The 24080-nt window shown below is 36.5% G+C and overlaps 1 protein-coding gene across 6 annotated transcripts in view; it reads left to right on the top strand.

The window, feature by feature from the left end:
* The window catches only part of ZCWPW2 (zinc finger CW-type and PWWP domain containing 2), a 139785-nt gene that overhangs the window by 83936 nt on the left and 31769 nt on the right, over window positions 1-24080 (top strand). For 5 of the 6 annotated variants that reach the window (XM_033405450.2, XM_049715950.1, XM_049715951.1 and 2 more), the window contains one exon: window positions 2576-2690. In XM_033405450.2, coding sequence (XP_033261341.1) covers window positions 2576-2690 — 115 coding nt within the window. Of the gene's footprint in view, window positions 1-2575; window positions 2691-10397; window positions 14142-24080 lie in introns of those variants that run through there. The other variant, XM_049715952.1, reaches the window with a different exon arrangement.

Below are 24080 nucleotides of genomic sequence, written 5' to 3'. Positions count from 1 at the left end.
TCTACCTTCAGAGTATATCCAGAATCCTACCACTTTTCACCACAGTGGCTGCTATGACCTGATCTATACCACCATTATTTCTTGCCTGGATGATTGCAGTAGCCAGTCATCCACATCTACACTTGCCTTTGTATAATCTGTTCTCATCAAAGCAAGCAGAGTGATTGTTGTAAAATGTTAAATCAAGTCAAGTGTTACTCTTCTGCTCAGAACTCTGTAATGGCTCCTGTTTAACTCAGAGTAAAAGCCCAAATCCCTACAATGGCCTGCAAGGACCTCCATGACCTGGCCCCTGTTAATTTATTGGACATCATTCCCTATTACTCACTCGCTTCCTCATTCACCCACAACCACCTTCCCTTCTTTGATGCCTCTTCAATAAACTTGTATTCTCCTATCTTAAAGCCTTTTTTCTCTGCCTGCAGTGCTCTTTCCTTGGACATCTACAGGGCTAACTCCTTGACCTCCTTTAGGTCTTCGCTAGTTGTCACTTTTTCAGTGACAGTTACCCTGACCACTTTATTGCCTCATCTTTTCTTTATTACATAGTATTTATAACCTCTTAAACTGTAGCCTTAACTTATTTGTTATGCTTATTGTGGATTGTCTGTTTCACTGGTTAGAATGTAAGCTTTGTCTGTTTTCTTCAGTGGTTGATCCCAAGGGTCTAGAATATGTTGAATAAATCCATAAATGAAGCAATCTGAAAGACAAATAGAAAAACTCAAAGTATATAACAATTCATAGCAGTCTGTAAAAGCAGATATTTAAATGATGTAAATGCCTGTAGGTACATACGATGTCTCTGGAAGACTGAAAAAAACTGGTAATATTGGGTGTCTTTGGGAGAAACACTCGGTACTAGGGATGGATAGGGAGTCACATTCTACACTTTTAGAATCACTTCAATTAAAGAACAAACTAGTTGGAAAAAATACAATGCATAGCTGAGCCTTATCTGGAATTCAGAATTCTTTATAAAGTAAGAATCTTTAACTTTTTGAGTTCTTTAGAAGATGTTTAATTGTATTACTACCACTAGGTGGCACATACTTACTGATAAATTCTTAAAGATTCAGAGACACAGGTTTAAAAAATGCTTTTTAGTTCCCCAAACTTGCCAGTTTATATTAGCAATGTATCACATTGCTTTTCCTCAAGAAATTTCCTTAACTTCAGTTGTTTAGTGCTATAACAGCTTACAGGTGATTTTTCACTACCCATTAATTCTTAGCATCATTACAACATTTGAGTTGCAGAAATGTCTTAAATCTGTAAATGTTAACTTAGATATTCTTAAATTACTTTAAATTTTCTAATGTTCATTGAATTGTATCCGCCTATCTTTTCTTTTTCCTAAGAAATAACTTAATGAATGAAATTTAAATATTCTGTATACAAAACTAGGTTTTTGTTTGATACGTTTTTTTCATTGCTTTTATACCAAATAAATTGGTGTCCAGGACCACCACATGCAGTGTAACACCTGTATTCTTTTTGATGGTGAAGTTTTCAAAAAGAAAATGGTGGCATGTATTTTATAAATTGTAACATTTATAAACATTATAAAAACCTTTTTGGGGCAAGCTCTAAAATAACATTGGCAAAATTACTGGGCCAGATAATTTTTATAGTCATTTTTAACCTAGAGATTCTTTGACTCTGTTTTTCTTTTCAAATTATATATTTTTAAAAAAAATGATAAAAATGATCTTATTTACAAAACAGAAACAAATTCACAGACTTAGAGAACGAACTTATGGTTACGGGGGGGGGGAAGGTTGGGGGGAAGGATAGTTAGGGAGTTTGGGATTGACATGTACACACTGCTATATTTAAAGTGGATAACCAACAGGGACCAACTGTATAGCACAGGGAACTCTGCTCAATATTCTGTAACAACCTAATTGGGAAAAGAATTTGAAAAAGAATAGATTCATGTATATGTATAACTGAATCACTTTGTTGTACACCTGAAACTAACACAACATTGTTAATCAACTGTACTCCAATATAAAACAAAAAGTTTAAAAAATAAAAATAGAGAACTAAAAGAAAAAAACTAAATAAACATTTAGAAAAAGTACCGTATTCAAGTAGAATAACATTTATTGAGCGCTTACTATGCCTGAAAACAGTCATTTATTAGATGTGAATGGAATTAATTTTATTTACTACAATAAGAAACTAGGCTTTTCAGTTTTTATCACTTGATTATCATTGCTATGTTACTTAAAAGGGAACCAACATTATTCTGATAAAATAGATTAATATTCACTACTTTGTTACACTGGTGGTCTTAAGTTTTTGTAACTTTCTAAATATGAGATAAATCATTAAAATATTATTTTAGTGAATTAATAAGACTCTGACCCTTTTGGTTATTAACATGCAAAATTTCCACAACTTTGCTATATTCTAAAATACTAATAAAATAATAATTAGATAACAAAATCTAAGGAATATATTGTACAATGCTTAGATTTAGTTCCAGCTCAACAGCTAAATCAAGTCGATGTTAAAACAAAATTATATGCTTAAACATGAATCTTATTATTTTTCTCTCTTTCTTTAGCCAGGAAAATGTACGAATAAAAAGAAGTGGTATAAAAGTGCACTACAAGAAGCATACCTCCTCTATGGATACTCTCACGAACAAAGACTGGAAAGGTGCTGCCTATCGAAACAGGGTACATGTGATTTTTTATTCTTTACCACCTCAAAATAAGGATTTATTCAGGTTCATGCTTTCCAAAATATATTTGCACATTTAAAAATTTCTCTCTCCTTTTCATAGGAAAATAGTACATCTTTGTCCAATGAAAGATCATTCTTATATTGGTTAATAGTATGCATTTTTGCCCTCTGAAACTATTTTCCATGACTAAACATGCAGTCTATTTAAATGTAGGTGTTTTAATTAGCGCTTTGTCATCTTTGTTCTTAGCGTTTCTACATAGGTCCTCTTTTGTATTTCAAAGCATGTATTTCAAAATTAGAAGCCATGGCTTTAAAATATATTCCTGGAGTGAAACTTTTACTTGGATGTGCTATATTATTTCAGAACAAAGTATTTTTCAAAATGTTTTATTTTTAAATAAATTCAAGGCAGAGATAGAAAAATAATCTTCAACGTTTTTAATTAGGTGAAAAAATATTATAATATTTCAAGTCATTTTCAAGGAAAGTTCTCTTGAATCATAAATATTATGGTTTATGGATAGCTTTTTTAATGAACTGATCATAAGGCATATAGCAGGTAGAACACATTTTTAACTCTAAAAAGAATGTAATAGTTGCATGGAAATGATTTTTCAATAAACAAATATATTAAAAAAATTTTCTGCTTAGTGATCATAAGAATTTTTTTTATCTTACAAGGCCCCTTCTCATTTTATCCACCTAAAGTTCTAAAACAGATTATTCTATGGGAGGATCTGGTCTTTGGTGCTAACTGAATTTTAAAGTAAGAGTGATATTTTTTATCCTGTGGAAAAGTTTAATATATATATTTTAAAAACTTATATGTAAAAACATTTTACTTGAAAAAAAGTGTAACTGTTAACCTAGCCACCTAAGTTTAGATTTTAAAGCATATAAATAGGTTTGAAAAGAGTGGAAAAAGAATGACAAGCAAACTACTCTGGTCAAAAGACATTTATTACCACAAATGTGATTTTATTCCTTGTGCTGAAAATATAATGTCTCTGTTTATTAGCCATAAAGGTTGAACTCACTTTACTGTCACAAATACAATTTTATACTTTGCATGGGCTGTACATTTCTCTTGTGTAACCAGAATAAACTTTGAAATATTTAGTTTTTTTAAACATTAATATTTTGAAGTAATATAATCTTGTTACCTTTAAAAGTTACATTACAACCATTCTACACTAGCAATATCCTGCTTTCTCACTAAGTTATGGAACTATGCCGTTGCCGTTGCTGTGTGTGCCAGGGAGTTTATGTCTGGGTCCTTTGGCATTCTTACTTGTCCAGAGACTCTTGGGCCGGGTTATATCTGATCGGTTTTGCAGGAACAGACCATTTTCTAGCTGAAAGTCTGATGATTTTTGCATGCAGAATTTGTGTAATTCGGCCTGATTATAGAGAGCCATATGCCTAAGGACTGTCATTTTGTGCCTGAAGTAGCCCAAATTGACAGGCACGAACAGACTTCCAGGAGCTCAGTCTTTGCCATCATGGGCTCACTCATTGCATACTCACTCTTCACCGTCTCCAAAATAAGCAGTTTAGTCCCGTGCCTGCTTAGCTTCCAGGGTGGATTTTAGGACGTATTCAGCTTCTTACTGTATTCAAAGTAGTTTTGAGAGGTAATTAACCATTATTCAGATATTTTACAAAAGGTTAGTTGCTTAGAGGCAAACCACTTATTTCATTCCAGCAACTTTGAGGATTTCTTTACCCCCAAAATTCATTCTTTCAACCTAGAAATAATTACTACTAATTTTTTTGGCCTAAATTCTTCCTACCCTGCAGAAATTGACCCACTATTATGTTTGATGCAATTGTTTCATTGTTGAAATCTACAGGGTCAGTCAATGATACATAAATATAGACCCAGTCATAGTATAACAAAATTCCATGTCCTATACACATGATTTGGTTACCGTGTTTTTGTTGTATTAACTATTACTCCAAATCAGTGATTCTTCTGTTGGGTCTAGAAAACTTCTTCTTATATAGGAAATTCATTATTTTTTATTTTCAATTGTATTTTTTAAATGAATAGGGTGTTACTCATATAGTTTCTTTATAACTCAGCATGAGGATTTTGTATTATTTGTAGGATGAATATTTTTTATATATTCTACATTTTAAAGTAGATGTCCTTATCTCTACCCTTGTTTCTCAGAATTATTTATTTTTAAATATACTAATTTTTTAGAGCACTTTTAGGTTCATAATGAAATTAAGCAGAAAGTATAGAGTTCCCATATACCCCCTGCCCTACACACACACAGCATCACTCACTGTCAACATCCTGCACCACAGTGGTTCATTTGTTACAACCTATGGACCAACACTGACACATCATTATAACCCAAAGTCCATAGTTTACATTAGGGTTCACTCTTGGTGTTGGACATTCTATGGGTTTTGACAAATATATACAGTGACATGTATCTACCACTTTAGTATCATACAGAATTGTTTCATTGTTCTAAAAATCCCCTGTGTTCCACCTATTCATTCCTCTCCTAGCCCAATCCCTACCCCTCTGATTGGCAACTACTGTCCTTTTTTTTTTTTTTTCAAATTTATTTTTATTGGAGTATAGTTGCTTTACAATGTTGTGTTAGTTTCTACTGTACAGCAAAATGAATCAGCTATGCATATACATGTATCTCTTCTTTTTGGATTTCCTTCCCATTTAGGTCACCACAGAGCATAAAGTAGAGTTCCCTGTGCTATACATTACGTTCTCATTTGTTGTCTATTTTATACATGGTGTCAGTAGTGTATATGATCAATCGCAATCTACCCATTCCTCCCACACACACCACCCTTTCCCCCTCAGTATCCATACATTTGTTCTCTACTTCTGTATCTCTATTTCTGCTTTGCAAATAAGATCATCTATACCATTTTTCTAGATTCCACATATATGTGCTAATACACGATATTTGTTTTTCTCTTTCTGACTTCACTCTGTATGATACTCTCTAGATCTATCCACATCTCTAAAATGACCCAATTTCATTCCTTTTTATGGCTGAGTAATATTCTATTTTATATATGTACCACATCTTCTTTATCCATTCCTCTGTTGATGGGCATTTAGGTTGCTTCCATGTCCTGACTATGGTAGATAGTGCTGCAGTGAACATTGGGGTGCATGTGCCTTTTGAATTATGGTTTTCTCTGGGTATATGCCCAGTGGTGGGATTGATGGATCGTATGGTAGTTCCATTTTTAGTTTTTTAAGGAACCTCCATACTGTTCACCGTAGTGGCTGTATTACATTCCCACCAACAGCATAGGAGGATTCCACTTTCTCCACACCCTCTCCAGTATTTACTGTTTGTAGATTTTTTGATGCTGGCCATTCTGACCGGTGTGAGATGATACCTCATTGTAGTTTTGATTGCATTTCTCTTATAAGTAGTGATGCTGTGCATCTTTTCATGTGCTTCTTGGCCATCTGTATGTCTTCTTTGGAGAAATGTCTATTTAGGTCTTCTGCCCATTTTTGGATTGGGTTGTTTTTTTGATATTGAGCTCTATGTGCTGCTTGTATACGTTAGAGATTAATCCTTTGTCAGTTGCTTCATTTGCAAATACTTTCTCCCATTCTGAGGGTTGTCTTTTTGTCTTGTTCATGGTTTCCTTTGCTGCACAAAAGCTTTTAAGTTTCATCAGGTCCCATTTGTTTATTTTTGTTTTTATTTTCATTTTTTATTGTCATTAATCTAGGAGGTGTTTCAAAGAAGATCTTGCTGCAATTTATGTCAAAGAATGTTCTGTCTACATTTTCCTCTAAGAGTTTTATAGTGTCTGGCCTTACATTTAGCTCTTTAATCCATTTTGAGTTTATTTTTGTGTGTGGTGTTAGGGAGTGTTCTAATTTCATTCTTGTACATGTAGCTGTCCAGTTTTCCCATCATCACTTATTGAAGAGGCTGTCTTTTCTCTGTTCTTGCCTCCTTTGTCATACCTTAGGTGACCATAGGCGCATGGGTTTATCTCTGGGCTTTCTATCCTGTTCCATTGATCTTCTGTTTTTGTGCCAGTACCATACTGTCTTGATTACTGTAGCTTTGTAGTATAGTCTAAAGTCAGGGAGCCTGATTCCTCCAGCTCTGTTTTTCTTTCTCAAGATTGCTTTGGCTATTTAGGGCCTTTTGTGTTTCCATACAAATCTTAAAATTTTCTGTTCTAGTTCTGTGAAAAATGCCATGGGTAATTTGGTAAGGATTGCATTGAATTTTGAGATTGCTTTGGGAAGTATAGTCATTTTCACAATATTGATTCTTCTAATTCAAGAACATGGTATAGCTCTCCATCTGTTTGTGTTGCCTTTGAATTCTTTCATCAGTTTCTTGTAGTTTTCTGCATACAGGTTTTTGCTTCCTTAGCTAGGTTTATTCCTAGGTATTTTATTCTTTTTGGTGCAGTGGTAAATAGGATTGTTTCCTTAATTTCTCTTTCTGATCTTTTGCTGTTAGTGTATAAGAATGTAAGAAATTTATGTGTATTAATTTTGTATCCTGTGACTTTACTAAATTCATTGATTAGCTCTAGTACTTTTCTGGTGGTATCTTTAGGATTTTCTGTGTATAGTATCATGTCATCTGCAAACAGTGACAGTTGTACTTCTTCTTTTGCAATTTGGATTCCTTTTATTTCTTTTTCTTTCCTGATTGCTGTGGCTAGGACTTCCAAAACTATGTTGAATAATAATGGCGAGAGTGGACACCCTTGTCTTGTTCCTGATCTTAGAGGAAATACTTTCAGTTTTTCACCATTGAGAATAATGTTCGCTGTGGGTTTGTCATATATGGCCTTTATTATGTTGAGCTAGGTTCCCTTTATGCCCACTTTCTGGAGAGTTTTTATCATAAATGTGTGTTGGATTATCTATTGAGATGATCATATATTTTTATTCTTCAATTTGTTAATATGGAGTATCAGATTGATTGATATGCATATATTGAAGAATCCTTGCATCGCTGGGATAAATCCTACTTGATCATGGTGTATGATCCTTTTCATGTGTTGTTGGATTCTGTTTGCTAGTATTTTGTTGAGGATTTGTTCATCAGTGATATTGGCTTGTTGTTGTCTTTTTTTGTAGTGTCTTTGTCTGGTTTTGGTATCAGGGTGATGGTGGCCTCGTAGAATGAGTTTGGGAATGTTCCATCCTCTGTAAATTTTTGGAAGAGTTTGAGAAGGATAGGTGTTAGCTCTTCTCTAAACGTTTGATAGAATTCACCTGGGAAGCCATCTGGTCCTGGACTTTTATTCACTGGAAGATTTTAGTCACAGTTTCAATTTCATTACTTCTGATTGGTCAGTTCGTATTTTCTATTTCTTCCTGTTTCAGCCTTGGAAGTTTGTACTTTTCTAAGAATTTGTCCATTTCTTACACGTTGTCCATTTTATTGGCATATGATTGCTTGTAGTAGTCTCTTATGATCCTTTGTATTTCTGTGATGTCAGTTGTAACTTCTTTTTCATTTCTAATTTTATTGATTTGAGTCCTCTCTCTTTTTTCTTGTTGAGTCTGCTAAAGGTTTATCAATTTTGTTTATCTTCTCAGAGAACCAGCTTTTAGTTTTATTGATCTTTGCTATTATTTTCTTCATTTCTATTTCATTTATTTCTGCTCTGACCTCTATGATTTCTTTCCTTCTACTATCTTTGGGTTTTGTTTGATCTTCTTTGTTTAGTTGCTTTAGGTGTAAGATTAGGTTGTTTATTCGAAATTTTTCTTATTTTTTGAGGTAGAAATATATTGCTATACACTTCCTTCTTAGAACTGCTTTTGCTGCATCCCAAAGGTTTTGGGTCATTGTGTTTTCATTGTCATTTGTTTCTAGGTATTTTTTTATTTTCTCTTTGATTTCTTCAGTGATCTCTTGGTTATTTAGTAGCGTATTGTTTAGCCTCCATGTTTTTATATTTTTCACAGTTTTTTTCCTGTAATTTATTTCTAATCTCATGATGTTATGGTTGGAAAAGGTGCTTGATACAATTTCAATTTTCTAAAACTTACCGAAGCTTGATTTGTGACCCAAGATATCCATCTATCCTGGAGAATGTTCCATAAGCACTTGAGAAGAAAGTGTATTCTTCTGCTTTCTGGTGGAATGTCCTATAAATATCAATTAAGCCTATTTGTTCTATTGTGTCATTTACAGCTTGTGTTACCTTATTTATTTTCTGCCTGGATGACCTGTCCATTGGTGTAAGTGGGGTGTTAAAGTCCCCGACTCTTATTGTGTTACTGTTGATTTCCTCTTTTAAGGCTGTTTGCATTTGTCTTATGTATTCAAGTGCTCCTATGTTAAGGTGCATAAATGTTTACAATTGTGATATCTTCTTCTTGGATTGATCCCTTGATTGTTATGATTGTAATAGTCATATGATCGTTGTCTCTTGTAATAGTCTTTATTTTAAAGTCTATTTTGTCTGATATGAGTATTGCTATTCCAGCTTTCTTTTGATTCCCATTTGCATGGAATATATTTTTCCATCCCCTCACTTTCAGTCTGTATGTGTCCCTAGGTCTGAAGTGGGTCTCTTGTAGACAGCATATATATATTGGTCTTGTTTTTGTATCCATTGAGCTAGTCTGTGTCTTTTGGTTGGAGCATTTAATCCATTTACATTTAAGGTTATTATCAATATGTATGTTCCTGTTATCATTTTCTTAATTATTTTGGGTTTGTTCTTGTAGGTCTTTTTCTTCTCTTCTGTTTCCCAGCTAGAGAAGTTCCTTTAGCATTTTTTGTAAAGCTGGTTTGGTGGTGCTGAATTCTTTTAGTTTTTGCTTGTCTGTAAAGCTTTTGATTTCTCTGTCAAATCTGAATGAGATCCTTGCTGGGTAGAGTAACCTTGGTTGTAGGTTTTTCCCTTTCATCACTTTAAATATGTCCTCCTGCCACTCCTTTCTGGCCTGCAGAGTTTCTGCTGAAAAATCAAGCTGATAACCTTATGGGGATCCCCTTGTTGGTTATTTGTTGATTTTCCCTTGCTGCTTTTAGTAATTTTTTCTGTGTATTTAATTTTTGTTAATTTGATTAATATATGTCTCGGCATGTTTCTACTTGGGTTTATCCTGTATAGGGCTGTCTGCACCTCCTGGATTTGATTGACTATTTCCTTTCCCATGTTAGGGAAGTTTTCAACTATAATCTCTTGAAATATTTTCCCAGGCCCTTTCCCTTTCTCTTCTTCTGGACCCCTATAATTTGAATGTTGGTGTGTTTAATGTTGTCCCAGAGGTCTCTGAGACTGTCCTCATTGCTTTTCATTCTTTTTTCTTTATTCTGCTCCTCGGCAGTTATTTCCACCATTCTATCTTCCAGCTCACTTATCCATTCTTCTGCCTCAGTTATTCTGCTCTTGATTCCTTCTATTGTAGTTTTCATTTCAGTTATTGTATTGTATATCACTGATTGTTTGTTCTTTAGTTCTTCTAAGTCCTTGTTAAACATTTCTTATATTTTCTGGTTCCATGCCTCCATTCTGTTTCCAAGATCTTGGATCATCTTTACTTTCATTACCCTGAATTCTTTTTCAGGTAGATTGCCTATTTCCTCTTCATTTATTTGATCTTGTGGGATTTCACTTTGCTCCTTCATCTGCAACATATTTCTCTGTCATCTCATTTTGTCTAACCTACTGTGTTTATGGTCCCCTTTCTGCAGGCTGCAAGGTTGTGGTTCCTTTTGCATCTGCTGTCTACCCCCTGATGAGTGAGGTTGGTCTGGGGGCTCGCGTAGGCTTCCTGGTGGAAGGGACTAGTGCCTGCACTCTGGTGGGTGAAGCTGAATCTTTTCCCTCTGACGGGCAGGGTATGTTTGGGGTGTTTGTGAGCTTACTACAACTTTAGGCAGCCTGTCTGCTGATGGGTGGGGCTGTGTTCCTGTTTTGCTGGTTGTTTGTTGTGAGGTGTCCAGCACTGGATCCTGCAGGCAGTTGTGTGGGGCCAGCTCTTGGTGTTGATATGGATACCTCCAGTAGTGCACATGCCGATTAATCTTCCCTGGGCCCGGGAATTCTCTGGTGGTCCAGTGTCCTGGACTTGTCACCCCCCACACACCAAAAGGCCCAGGCCCAACCCCTGACCAGGGAACCAAGAGCCCGCAAGCTGCACATTGCAGCCTGAGAGAAAATAAAAGAAAAAGAAAGCAAACAGGCAAACAAAACCGAAGACAAATGCCAAAAACAGCAGCAAACAAAAGCGGCAACACACAGACACAGAATAAATAAATAAATAAAATAAAACAAACAAAAGAATTCAAAAATGAGAACAGTCAATAAGGACTAAACTAACAAAAAATGAAACAAAAACAAAGCATAAAAACAATCAAAAATAAAGAAAACCCACAAAACAGCAAAAAAGTGAAGTAAAAGTAGAAAAGTAAAAAATATATATATTAAAAAAAGAAAAATAAAAGCAACAATACCAACAACTGAACAAAACGAAACAAAGAAGAAAAGAATAACAGTAATAATAATATTTTCCTGGGGCCTCCTCTGTCAGTGTCCTTGCTCCCACCATGAGCCAGAGCCATCCCCCACCTCCCCAGGAGGCCTTCCAGTACTTCTAGGTAGGTCTGGACCTGCTTTGGGCACTGTGGGGCCAGCTCAGACTCTGACCTGGCTCAACTCCCACGTGTACTTGCCCCCAAAGTCCACTGCTGCAAAGGCTAGATTGGTCTCAATTGTGGGAACACTCGTCTATTCAGGTATTCCACAGACACAGGATTTACCAAGCCATTCTCAGGGATTTAATCCACAGCTTGTGTAGCTGCACAGAGAGGTTTTCATTCCTCTTCCTTAGTCACACTACTCCTGGGGCTCAGCTTTGGTTTTAGCCCCACCTCTGCATGTGGGCCACCCTCAGGCATCTGTTCCTTGCCCAGGCAAGAGGGAGCAAAAGCAGCAGCTGCTTGGGGCACACTTACTCACTCAGGCTGGGGAGGGGTACGGCGGCTACAATTGGGTTGTGCGTGAGTTGCCTGCAGTGGCATGAACCAGCAGGCAGTTGCAACAGACTGTGGTGCACTCGTTCTGGTGGGAATCCCTCCCAGTGCTCACGGAGGCAGGCACTGATGTGTGGGCGTGGTGGTGGCCCTGCCCCCCATGTGCCTCTCAACTATGGCGCCTCGCTTTCCAGGCAGGCCACACTTCTTCTAGGGGCATTCCTGGCCATGCATCCCCTCACTCCTGTCCTCTCTGCTGTATCTGCACAGCCAACAGTGCTCCTCTCCCCATATCCGTTCTACCAACCCCTCACTTTAGCACTCAGCCCCCGCCAGCATCGGCAGACTGTTGTCCCAGGCATGGGTGCCCAGGGCTGATTCCCAAGGAGACTTTGGGATGGGCAGCGCTCAGGCCCCCAGAACCTACACGGGCGAAGGAGACCCTGGCCTGAGGGGCAGGCAGGCCCACTTAGATGGGAGCCCCTCCCAGTGTCCCCGGAAGCTGAAGAAGCCAGTGGGTGGGGAAAGGGGTTGTAATGGTGGCTCTGTCCCTTGCGCACTACTCAACAATACGCCTTGCTTCTGTGGTGTCCCAGGCTTTTTCCACAGACTTTCCTGGTTGTGGATCTCCTTACTCCTGTCCCTTCTGGCTATCTTTTCACAGCTAACAGCTGTCCCTTCCCTGGATCCATGCTCCAAATCCCACTTTCCAGCACCCAGCCCCCCTTTGCAACTGGCCACTCATGACTCAGACTGGAATGCGCAGAGCTGTGGTGTAGATCATGCATGCAGTTCTTACTTTGTCCTGTCTTCCACAAACCACCCACTGCATTCTCCTTTGATCCCCCGAAGTTCCTTTTCTGTCCCAGCTGATTTCCCCACCATGAGGGAGTTTTTCTGAGTGTGGAAACCTCCCCTCACCTTTATCTTTCTGCCAGGGCTGCTGGTCCCTTATTTGATTCCTCTTTTCTTTTTTTCTTCTTTCTTTCATCCTACCCAGTTGTTGAGGGGATTTTTCTTGTCCTTTTAGGTGTCTGAAGTTTTCCACTCATGTTCAGCAGGTGCTCTGTGAGAATTGTTCCATTTGTAGGTGTATTCTTGGTGTACTTGTGAGGAGCAATGAATTCCATGTCCTCCTATTCTACCATCTTGACTCCTCTACTGTTCTTTTTACTGTCACCATAGTTTTGCCTTTTCTGGAATGTGATATAGCTGGAATCATATGGTATGTAGCTTTTCAAATTGGCTTCTTTCACTTAGTAATATGCATTTATGTTTCCCCATGTCTTTATAGCTCTTTTTTAAGCACTGAATTATATTCCATTGTTTGTATGTACCACAGTTCATTTATCCATTCACCCACTGAAGGATATCCTGGTTGCTTCCATGTTTTGGCGATTATTAATAAAGCTGCTGTAAACATCCGTGTGCAGGATTTTGTGTGGGCATAAGTTTTCAGCTCACTTGAGTAAATGAGCAAATACTAGGGGGTGCAGTTGCTGGATTACATAGTAAGAATATGTTTAGTGTTGTAAGAAACTGTCAAAGTATCTTCCAAAGTGGCTGTACCATTTTGCATTCCCACCAGCAATAAATGAGAATTCCTGTTGCTACACATCCTTGGTGTGGGTCATTCTAATAGGTGTGTAGAGGTATCTTATTGTTTTAATTGCAGTTCTCTCATGACATATGATGATGAATATCCTTTCATATACTTACTTGCCATCTTTGAATCTTCTTTTGTAAGTTGTATGTTTATTGCTCATTTTGTAATCCAGTTGTTCATTTTCTTATTGTTGAGTTTTAAGATTTTTTGTATATTTTGAATAGCAGTCCTTTATCAGATACGTATTTTGTAAATATTTTCTCTCACTCTGTGGATTGTCTTATTCTCTTGAGAGTGTTCTTTGTAGAATAGAAGTTTTTAATTTTAATGAAATCCAGCTTATCAGTTATTTCTTTCATGCATCTTGCCTTTGGTATTATATCTAAAAAGTTATCAGTCTGGGAATCTGGGTACTTCTGTTGAGGGTTTTTCCTGACTGTAAAGCAAAGGTGTGGGAAAGGAGAAATGGATAGAAAGTGTCTTCCTGTCTTTTTCTGTTCTTTGTGCCTCAGCTAAAGATGCAGAAGGTTTCTGTGGGCTGCTCTTCCTTTGCAGCAACTACTCCTCTGAATGTAAATCATGATGAACTGAGTGTTTGGAAATCCTTCTCCTAAGCTGAGATTTGGGGCGTATCTGCACTTCTGGACTATCTGAATATCAAGGGCTGAGATTATTTGGAACTGTGAATACTTGTTGTTTTAGAAGCATGTGGTCTGGGAATGGTATTCAAAGTTCCTATAACATTTCCTTATAAGTGCCTTGAGTATATTTTTTTTCTGAGTTTTTGCTTTTTTGCTCCTCTTCTTAAATGTTTTTAATCACTACATTAATAAATAAAATCTACCCCTCTCTGTACCATTAAAAAAAAAAAGTTATCAGCATGTCCAAAATCATCTAGATTTTCTCCTATGTTACTCTCTGGGAGTTTTATAGTTTTGCATTTTACATTTAGATGTGTGGTCTATTTTGAGTTAATTTTTGTGAAAGGTGTAAGGTCTGTGTCTAGATTCTTTTGTGTGTGTATGTGTGTGTGTGCACGCCATGTGGATATTTAGTTGTTCCGACAGCATTTTTTGAAAACATTAGCTTTTCTCCATTATATTGTCTTTGCTTCTTTGTCAAAGATCAGTTGACTATATTTGTTGGGTCTGTTTCTGGGCTCTGTATTCTGTTCCATTGATCTATTTTTATTATTTTCCCAATATTATACTGTTGATCATTGTAGCTTTTTAGTAAGTCTTGAAGTCAGGTAGGATCAGTTCTTCAACTTTGCCCTTCTTCAATATTGTGTTAGCTTTTCTGGGTCTTTGTCGCTCCATAAAAACTTTAGAATCAGCTTGATATCTGCAAAATAACTTGTTGAGATTTTGATTGAGATTGCATTGAATCTATAGATCAAGTTTGGAAGAACAGAGATCTTGACAGTATTGAGTTTTCCTGTCCATGAACATGGAATATCTCTCCATTTATTTAGATCTTTCATTTTTCATCAGAGTTTTATAGCTTCCCTAGTATAAATCTTGTCCATATTTTAGATTTATGGCTAAGTATTTCATTTTGGGGGGTGTCTATATAAATGGTAATGTGTTTTCAATTTCAAATTCCACTTGTTCATTGCTGGTAAATAGGAAAACAATTGATTCTTGTGTTAATATTAACTTTGTATCCTGCAACTTTGCTCTAATCACTTATTTCTTCCAGGAGTATTTTCCTTGATTCTTTTGGATTTTCTACTTAGATGACCATGTTATGTGCAAACAAAGATAGTTTTATTTATTTCTTCTCAATTTGTATCTTTTCTTTCTTTTATTGTCCTCTTGTATTAGTTAGGAGTTCCGGTACAATATTGAAAGGAGTGGTGAGGCGGGAATGTCTTTGACTTGCTCCTGATCTTAGTGGGAAAGCTTTGCATTTCTCACCATTAAGGATGATGTTAGCTGTAGATTTTTTGTAGATTCTCCTCAAATTGAGGAAGTTTCCCTCTATTCCTAGTTTGCTGTGAGTTTTTATCATGAATGGATGTTGGATTTTGTCAAGTGCTTTATCTGCTTCTATTGATATGATCATGTGACTTTTCTTCTTTAGCCTATTGATGTAATGGATTACATTAATTGATCTTGAATGTTGAACCAGCCTCGAATACCTGGAATAAATCTTACTTGATTGTGGTGTGTAATTCTTTTTTATACATTGGTGGATTTGGTTTGCTAATATTTTGTTGAGGATTTTTGCATCTGTGTTCATGAGAAATATTGATTGCTCTGTGGTTTTCATGTAATATCTTTATTTGGTTTGGGTATTTCAGGTAATACTGGCTTCATTGAATGAATTAGGAAGTATTCTGTTCGCTTCTATCTTCTGAAAGAGTTTATAGAGAATGAGTATAGTTTCTTCCTTAAATGTTTGGTAGAATTCACCAGAGAACTCACCTGGGCTTGATGCTTTCTGTTTTGGAAGTTTATTATATTGATTCAATTTTTAAACAGATACAGGCTCTTCAGATTGTCTATTTCTCCTGTGTGACTTTTGGCAGATTGTGTTTTTCAAGGAATTTGTCCATTTCATCTAGGTTATCAAATTTGTGGGCATGGAGTTATTCATAACATTTATTTATTATCCTTTTAAAGTCCATGGGATCTGTAGTGATGCCCTCTCTTTCATTTTTCGACACTAGTATTCTGTTTTCTCTTTTATTTTCTTAGTTAGCCTGGCTAGAGGCTTACTGATTTTATTGATTTTTCAAAGAAACAGCTTTTGGTTTTATTAATATTCTCTATTGATTTCCTGTTTCCAATTTCATTTGTTTCTCCTCTAATTTTTATTTCTTTTCTCATGTTTACTTTAGATTTAACTGGCTCTTCTTTTTCTAGCTTCCTAAGGTGGAAGCTTGGCATACTGGTTTTAGATCTCTGGTCTTTCATAATATATGCATTTAATGCTATAAATTCCCCTCTAAACACTGCTTTCACTGTATCTCACAAATTTTGATAAGCCATATTTATTTTTTCATCTCATTCAAAATATTTTAAAATTTCTTGTGAGATTTTTTTTGACCCATATGTTATTTAGAAATGTGTTGTTAAAGCTCCAAGTATTTGGGGATCTTCCAGTTATCCTTCTGTTTTTGATTTCTACTTTTATTCCGTTGTGATATGAGAGCAGATTATTGGATTGGATTGGTCAAAAAGTTCGTTCAGGTTTTTCCCAAACATCTTACGGAAAAACCCGAGCGAACTTTTTGGCCAACCCTATATGATATCTATTTCTTTAACTTTTTAAGGTATGTTTTACGGCCCAGAATGTAGTCTATCATGGTGAATGTTCCAAGCAAGCTTGAGAAGAATGTGTATCTGCTGTTGTTAAATGAAGTAGTTTATAGTCTGTTCTGCCTTTTGTAGTGTTAATTGAACACTTCATATAATTCTGTTTTCTCTCCTTTCTTAGCATATCAATTATTCTTTCTTTCTAATTTTTCTAGTGGTTTTCCTACAGTTTGCAATATTCATTTACAGTTATCCAAGTCCACTTTCAAGTAACACTTTATAACTTCATGAGTAATGAATGTACCTTATATTAACAGAAATTTCCTGATTCCTCTTCTGTCCGTTGTATCATTGTTGTCATTCATTTCATACACACACACACACACACACACACACACTATATATTATTGAATATATTGTTGCTATCATTTTGAACAAAGTATTTTCTGTTAGATACATTAAGAATGAGAAAAATAAAAGTTTTTACTTTTACTTAGTCATTCTCTGCTGCTTTTCCTTTATGTAGATCCAAATTTCTGGTTTATACCATTTTCTATCTCTTTTATAATTTTTTAATAGATTTATTTATTTTTATTTATTTATTTTTGGCTGTGTTGGGTCTTCATTTCTGCTCGTGGGCTTTCTCTAGTTGCGGTGAGCGGGAGCTATTCTTCGTTGCGGTGCATGGGCTTCTCATTGCAGTGACTTCTCTTGTTGCAGAGCACGGGCTCTAGGCACACAGGCTCTAGAGTGCAGGCTCAGTAGTTGTGGTGGACGGGCTTAGTTGCTCTGCAGCATGTGAGATCTTCCCAGACCAGGGCTCGAACCCGTGTCCCCTGCTTTGGCAGGCAGATTCTTAACCACTGCACCACCAGGGAAGTCCCTCTGTCTCTCTTTTAACATTTCTTGTAAGGCAGGACTTCTAGCAATAAATTCCCCCAATTTTTCTTTGTCTCACAATTTGTATATTCCTTTACTTTTGAAGAATAACTTTACAGGGTACAGAGTTCTAATTTCGTGGGTTTTTTCCTCTCAACACTTTAAATATTTCACTCCACTCTCCTCTCGCTTGCACGGTTTCTGAGAGGAACTGGATGAAATTCTTATATTCCCTCCTTTATAGGTAAGGAGCAAAGATAAGAATTTCCCCTCTCTGGCTTCTGTCAAGAATTTTCTTTATTTTTGATTTTTCTGCAGTTTAAGTAGGACATGCCTAAGTGTAGTTTTTATTGGCATTTGTCCTGCTTGGTGTTCTCTGAGCTTCCTGGGGCTATGGTTTGGTGTCTGACATTAATTTGGGGAAATTGTCAGTCATTATTAATTAAAATATTTCTTCTGTCCCTTTCTCTCTCTCTTTTCCTTCTGGTATTCCCATTACACGTGTGTTACACTTTTGTAGTTGTCCCATACATCTTGGGTATTCTGTTCAGTTTTTTTTTCAGTCTTTTTTCTTTTTTCTTTATAGGTTTTAGAAGTTTCTATTGATGTATCCTCAAGGTCAGAGAGTCTTTTCTCAGCTGTGTCCAGTCTACTGATGAGCCCATCAAAGGCATTCTTCATTTCTGTTACAGTGTTTTGATCTCTAGTATTTCTTTTTTATTATTTCTTAGAATTTCTCTATCTCTGCTTACATTGCACACCTGTTCTTGCAAGTTGTCTACTTTTAACATTAGAGCCCTTGGTATATTAACTGTAGTTGCTTTAAATTCACAGTCTGATAATTCCAACATCTATGCCATATCTGGGTCTGCTTCCAGCGCTTTCTCTGTCACTTCAAACTGTGATTTCCCTTTTAGTATGCCTTGTAATTTTTTGTGGAAAGGTGAATATGATGTACCAGGTAAAAAGAACTGTGTTAAAGAGGCCTTTACTAGTGCAGTGGTAAGGTGTGTGGGGTAGGGGAGGCATTTTGGAGTCCTGTGATTAGGTCTCAGTCCTGGGCTTTGAGTTTAATGAGTGCTTCTCATTTTTTTTTACCACTTAGGTGGTCCATGATGGCTAAAGGGGGCTGGAGTTGGAATTCCCTTCCCCCACATGGAAGGCTACAACAGGCTGGATTTGGGCATTTCCCTTCTTCCAGGCTGGTTAGGCTCTGAAAAAACCCCAGTAGGTTAGGTTCTGGTAAAATAGTTTCTCTTGAGGACAGGCCTTGTTAGAAGAATTGAAAGCTCTGGCATATTTCAGAACCCTTACTTTTTTCCTCCCACTGCCTGAAGCACAGGGAATAATTTTCCCAGTTGGCACTGTGAGAACTTGATGGAGCTTCTGGAGGTAAATTCACCAAAGTACATCTCCCTCCCCCAGGACTGGATCCCTCTGGGGTTTTTCTCTCTCAGGCTTGTTCACACTGAGCCTCCAGCACTTCGTGGATTTCAGTTCCTATTTCCCTCCCAGGCATTGGCTCTTGGCAAGGTTTCAACTCCAGTAAATTGTGGTTCTTTTAATTTGCCAGTAAGCAATTTGTCTCTCCAAATTTGGGGGCAGTGGTTTGCCCTGTGAACTCACTCCCTGAGGGATCTAAGAAGAGTTATTGATTTTCAGTCTGTTCATCCTTTTACTTGTTGTTAGGACGGAGTGGTGACTTCCAAGCTCTTTACTGACAGACAGAAAACTGGACTGTCCTTTTTGTATTTAAGAAAATGCTCTCAGCTGTCATGTTTAAAGAACATACTGACAGTTTTTCTGAGGCCATGAATGGACAAGCTTTAGAAAAATTATTTAAAGAAGAGAAGCCATTGATTTATATTAATATTTGTACCTCTCTCTAATATGGTTGTAAATAAAAATTTTAACATCTGTTATGGGTCATGAGGCATAACCATCGCTACTCATTTGGAACATTTTCATTTTCTACCTGCAGCTTCTCTTTTATACTTTAAAAATATGATTTGGATGTAGCTCAGAAGAGGCCCTTTTAATTATCCAAATCTACATTTCCGGTTAACTGCTTTTCACTCTGTATGTGAGGGTCCTTACATGCAGAGATTTCTGAAGGGAGGAAATTAAACCTTTCTCACTAGGGAGAATGCAGCTCTTAGAAAGTAGTTAATGCTGCTGAAGTTGAACATGGACCTACTGTTACTATCAGAGAAACCACTAGTGATTGTTTTGTTTTTAAGTATTACATTAGAATTTCCCTTTGGCATTTGAAATTAGAGTGGTTCTCTTGCATTGGAAGACGATTCCGCAACTTTTGAGCATAAAATGTTCCTTGAACAACAGTTTGGATATTTCTGTTCCCAATTCATCTCCCTACTGGAAATTTTACATAAGAATGACTTACGTTTTGAGGAGAAACATAAATTTCTATTCTGTTATCATTAACTCTCAATATATGATCAGGGTCCTTTGGATCCAATTTTAATTTCTGTGTTTCTTTTTGTGCAGTTTTAGCCATTTGTACAGATTAATATTTCATTGTGATTTTTATTGTTATCAGAGGTCTTCAAAAGAACAGGGAGGAAAAAAAATTTTAGATACAACAAAACTTATTCTATCTTGTAACTGCTATCAGGTTTCGCTGGGCCACGATCTTATTTTTTCCTCTCTTTTGAAACATTTTGCTATTTTATCATTACTCATCAATTATTTCCAACTATGTTTGAAAGACAAATAATTATTTAAATGGAATAATGATGGAATCACTTAAAAAGAGACAATAGTGGAACATATCATCAATGAACTATTTTTCCTAGTACTACAAGGAGGTCTCTCTCTTTCTCTAACACACATACCAATTAGCTAAAATGGAAGAGAACATTTCTGATTATCTAAAATCCACCAGACATTGTTTTAGGAGCTTTATTTATGTAGATTATATTATTTAAATCTCACAGTATACCAATATATTACTCCTGGGTTATCAGTAAAGAAACTGAAGGTCTGAGAATATAAGTGTTTTATATTTTACACTGTCTAGTATAGTAACTTATGCCATGTAAATATTCTATGTATTTCAATTAATACATTATACTAATTTGTTCAGGTACAATGTATATTTCAGATCCATATAATATTTTGAATAAAATACATATATATTTAATTAACTATAAAAAAATTGAGCACCTGTACATATGAAAAATGGTCCCTGCCTTGAGGCACATCTTAGCCTTGCAGAGTGCTTACACATATATAGAAGTAACCATAATATCAGTACAAGTTAGAAAGTTCTATAGACTAAGGTGACTATGGATTTGCAAAAGAGGTGGGAATTTCTCCTAGTTGAAGAATCATCTGTGTTGGTAGATGGTCTTGTACGTTCATCAGTAGGGAAAAAGTGTACTCCAGAAGAAGGGATTATTTCAAGCACACAGCTAAGCACAGGAAAAAGGGCAGTTTACATGTGGCCAGCCAGTTGTAGGTATAAATATAATAACCTGCTCCTCTAGATTTCTATGTTTTATGCAAATAGTTTTTTTACTACAAAATTTGCTTTTAGATAGCAAGCATTTATTTTCTCTTATATTCATGGGTATTTATCCTTTTTGTTTGTTTTACATGTTCATTGTGAATTAAAATTCTATATTGATAAATTAAATTTCTATACATTTTTCTTTAATGTTAAATGTAACCCTAAAACTTTACAATTAATGTCCATAGCTCTTTCCATTTTTCATTACCACAATATTAAGGTTTCTAAAACATATCTATGAATAAATATTTACATATAATTATTCAATTATGGAATTCCAGATTGAACATTTTTTAAAAATCCAACAGTTGTGCCAATGATTTTTACTAATACACACACATGTATACTTTTGCTCATATCAAAATGATATCTTGAAGTAATTTTCTATACAGCTGACCCTTGAACAACGTGGGTTGGAACTGCGTGAGTCCACTTACATGCAGATTTCAACAAATTTACTTAATAAATATATGGAAAGTTTTGGGGAGATTTGTGACAACTTGAAAAAATTCACAGATAAACTGCATAGCCTAGAAATATTGAAAAAATTAAGAAAAAGGTGTGTCATGAATGATTAAAATATATGTAGATACTAGTCTATTTTATCATTTACTACCATGAAATATGCACAAATCTATTATAAAAAGTTAAAATTTATCAAAATGTATGCAAACACAGATTGTATGTGGAACCATTCATAGTCAAGAGAAATGTAAACAAGCATAAAGATGCAGTATTAAACCATGATTGCATAAAGATAACTGTGATACACACTGTACTACGGTAATACTTTCCTAGCCATCTCCTGCTGCTGTAGCAGTGAGCCCAAATGTAGTGCACATCTGCTTAAAACGCTGTGACACCAGTCACCTCTACATGAGCACTTCGTCTTTCCACTAAGTTGCATATCACAGTAGAAAGTTCTTTCTCGTGGTTCTCATGTATTTGGTTGGCCAAAAAGTTCATTCGGTTTTAAGTAAAAATAAAAGACACGATTTTCATTTTTACCAAGAATTTTATTGAACAATGTATTCACTAACTGAATGAATTTTTTGGCCAGCCCAATATTTTCCATAATATTTACTGCAATACCATAAACCCTGAATAACACCATGGGACCCACAAAGTGCCACTCGTGATGTTGGAAGTGCTCCCAAGAAATAAGTCATGCTTTATGTACCATAAATTGAGGTCTGCAGCTGAAGTTGCCACCATTTCAAGATGGATGAATCCAAGCATTGTTTAAAAATAAAAAAGAGAAGGAAAGGAAATTTGTGAAGCCGTCACTGTGGTTACACCAGCATGTGAAAAACCTTGCACTTTTTGTGCAGTACCTTTTTATCTTGAAGATGTGGCCTTAATGTGGGTGCAGGTTTGCTATCAGAAGGACATACCTTAGACTCTAATATGATTCAAGAAAAAGTGAGGTCATTATTTGCCAACTTAAAGCAAATGGAAGGTGAAGGATCTAAAGTTGGAGAATTTAATGCCTGCAAAGGATGGTTGGATAATTTTAGAAAGAGGTTTGGCTTAAATGTCAAGATAACAGGAGAAGCAGCTTCGCTGACCAAGAGGCAAGAGACAAGTTCCCAGACACCATTAAATCACTGAGGAGAAAGGATGTCTGCCTGAACAGATTTTTAATGCAAACGAAAGTGCATTCTGGAAAAAAATGCCACAAAGGATATTTGTTAGTAAGCAAAAGAAGCGAGTATCAGGATTTAAAGCAGGAAAGAATAGGCTAACTGTATGATTTTGTGCAAATGCAGTTGGGTTTATGATCAGGACTGGCCTTATCCATAAAGCTGCGAACCCATAAGACTTGAAGGGAAAAGGTAAACAGCAGGCTGCCAGTCTTTTGGTTGTACTACAAGAAGGCCTGGATGACAAGAAGCCTTTTTCTGGATTGGTTTCATCTGTGCTTTGTCCCTGAAGTGAGGAAGTACTTTGCCAGGAAAGGACTGCCTTTTAAAGTTCTTCTGATATTAGACAATGCCCCTGGCCACCCAAAACCCCATGAGTTCAACACTGAAGGCGTCAAAGTGGCCTACTTGCCCCCCAAACACAACGTCTCTAATTCAGAGGGTCATAAGGACCTTGTAAGGCTCATTACTCACAGTGCTCTATGGAAAGGATTGTCAACGCTGTGGAAGAGAATCCTGATAGAACGTTGTGAAAGTCTGGAAGGATTATACCATTGAAGATGCCATTGTTGTTATAGAAAAAGTCGTGAAAGCCATCAAGCCTGAAACAATAAATCCCTGCTGGAGAAGACTGTGACCAGATGTTGTGCATGACTTCACAGGATTTACGATGGAGCCAATCAAGGAAATCATGAAAGAGATTGTGGATAAGGCAAAAAGGGTGGGGGGCGAAGAGTTTCAAGATATGGATCTTGGAGAAATTCAAGAGCTAAGAGACACCACACGAGAGGATTTAACAGATGAGTGCTTCTGAACCAGGGCTAGATGAGGAAGAGGATGTAGAAGAAGCAGTGCCAGAAAACAAATTGACATCAGACAAGCTGGCAGAAGGTTTCCGAATATTCAAGACGGGTTTTGACTATTTACGACATGGACTCTTCTATGATATGGGCTAAAGCAAAACAACAGGAACCCTTCTACGATACAGGCACTGAAACTAAAGCAAACGGTGGAAGAAGGGTTGGTACCATATAGAAACATTTTTGGAGAAATGAAAAAGCAAAAAAGTCAGACAGAAATTAAGATGTACTTCTGTAAAGCTACACCAAATATGCCTGCCTCTCCTGTCTCCCCTTCCATCTCCTCCACTTTGTCTGCCTCTGCCACCCGTGAGACAGCAAGTCCAACCCCTCCTCCTCTTCTCCTCGGCCTAGTCAGCATGAAGTTGATGAGGATGAAGACCTTTATGATGATCCACTTCTACTCAATGAATAGTAAATAATCATCTTGCCATACTGTTAATAAACTTATCTGTTGTGTATTATGAGAGTATCTTCATGTGAAAATCGAATACCTGTATGGCAAGTACTGTATGAGACTTTTTGTGTCCTCATCATCATCAACGCCCAAGTATTCATCATGTAGAACATTGTGTGCAAGGTGTGTTTTGAGGTGGATAGCCTAACCTTATATAGGCAT

Source organism: Orcinus orca, chromosome 10, assembly GCF_937001465.1.
Source record: "Orcinus orca chromosome 10, mOrcOrc1.1, whole genome shotgun sequence".
Taxonomy (NCBI): Eukaryota; Metazoa; Chordata; class Mammalia; order Artiodactyla; family Delphinidae; genus Orcinus; species Orcinus orca.
The sequence above is the reverse complement of the archived record's forward strand: the minus strand, read 5'-3'. Positions and strand labels throughout refer to the sequence as shown.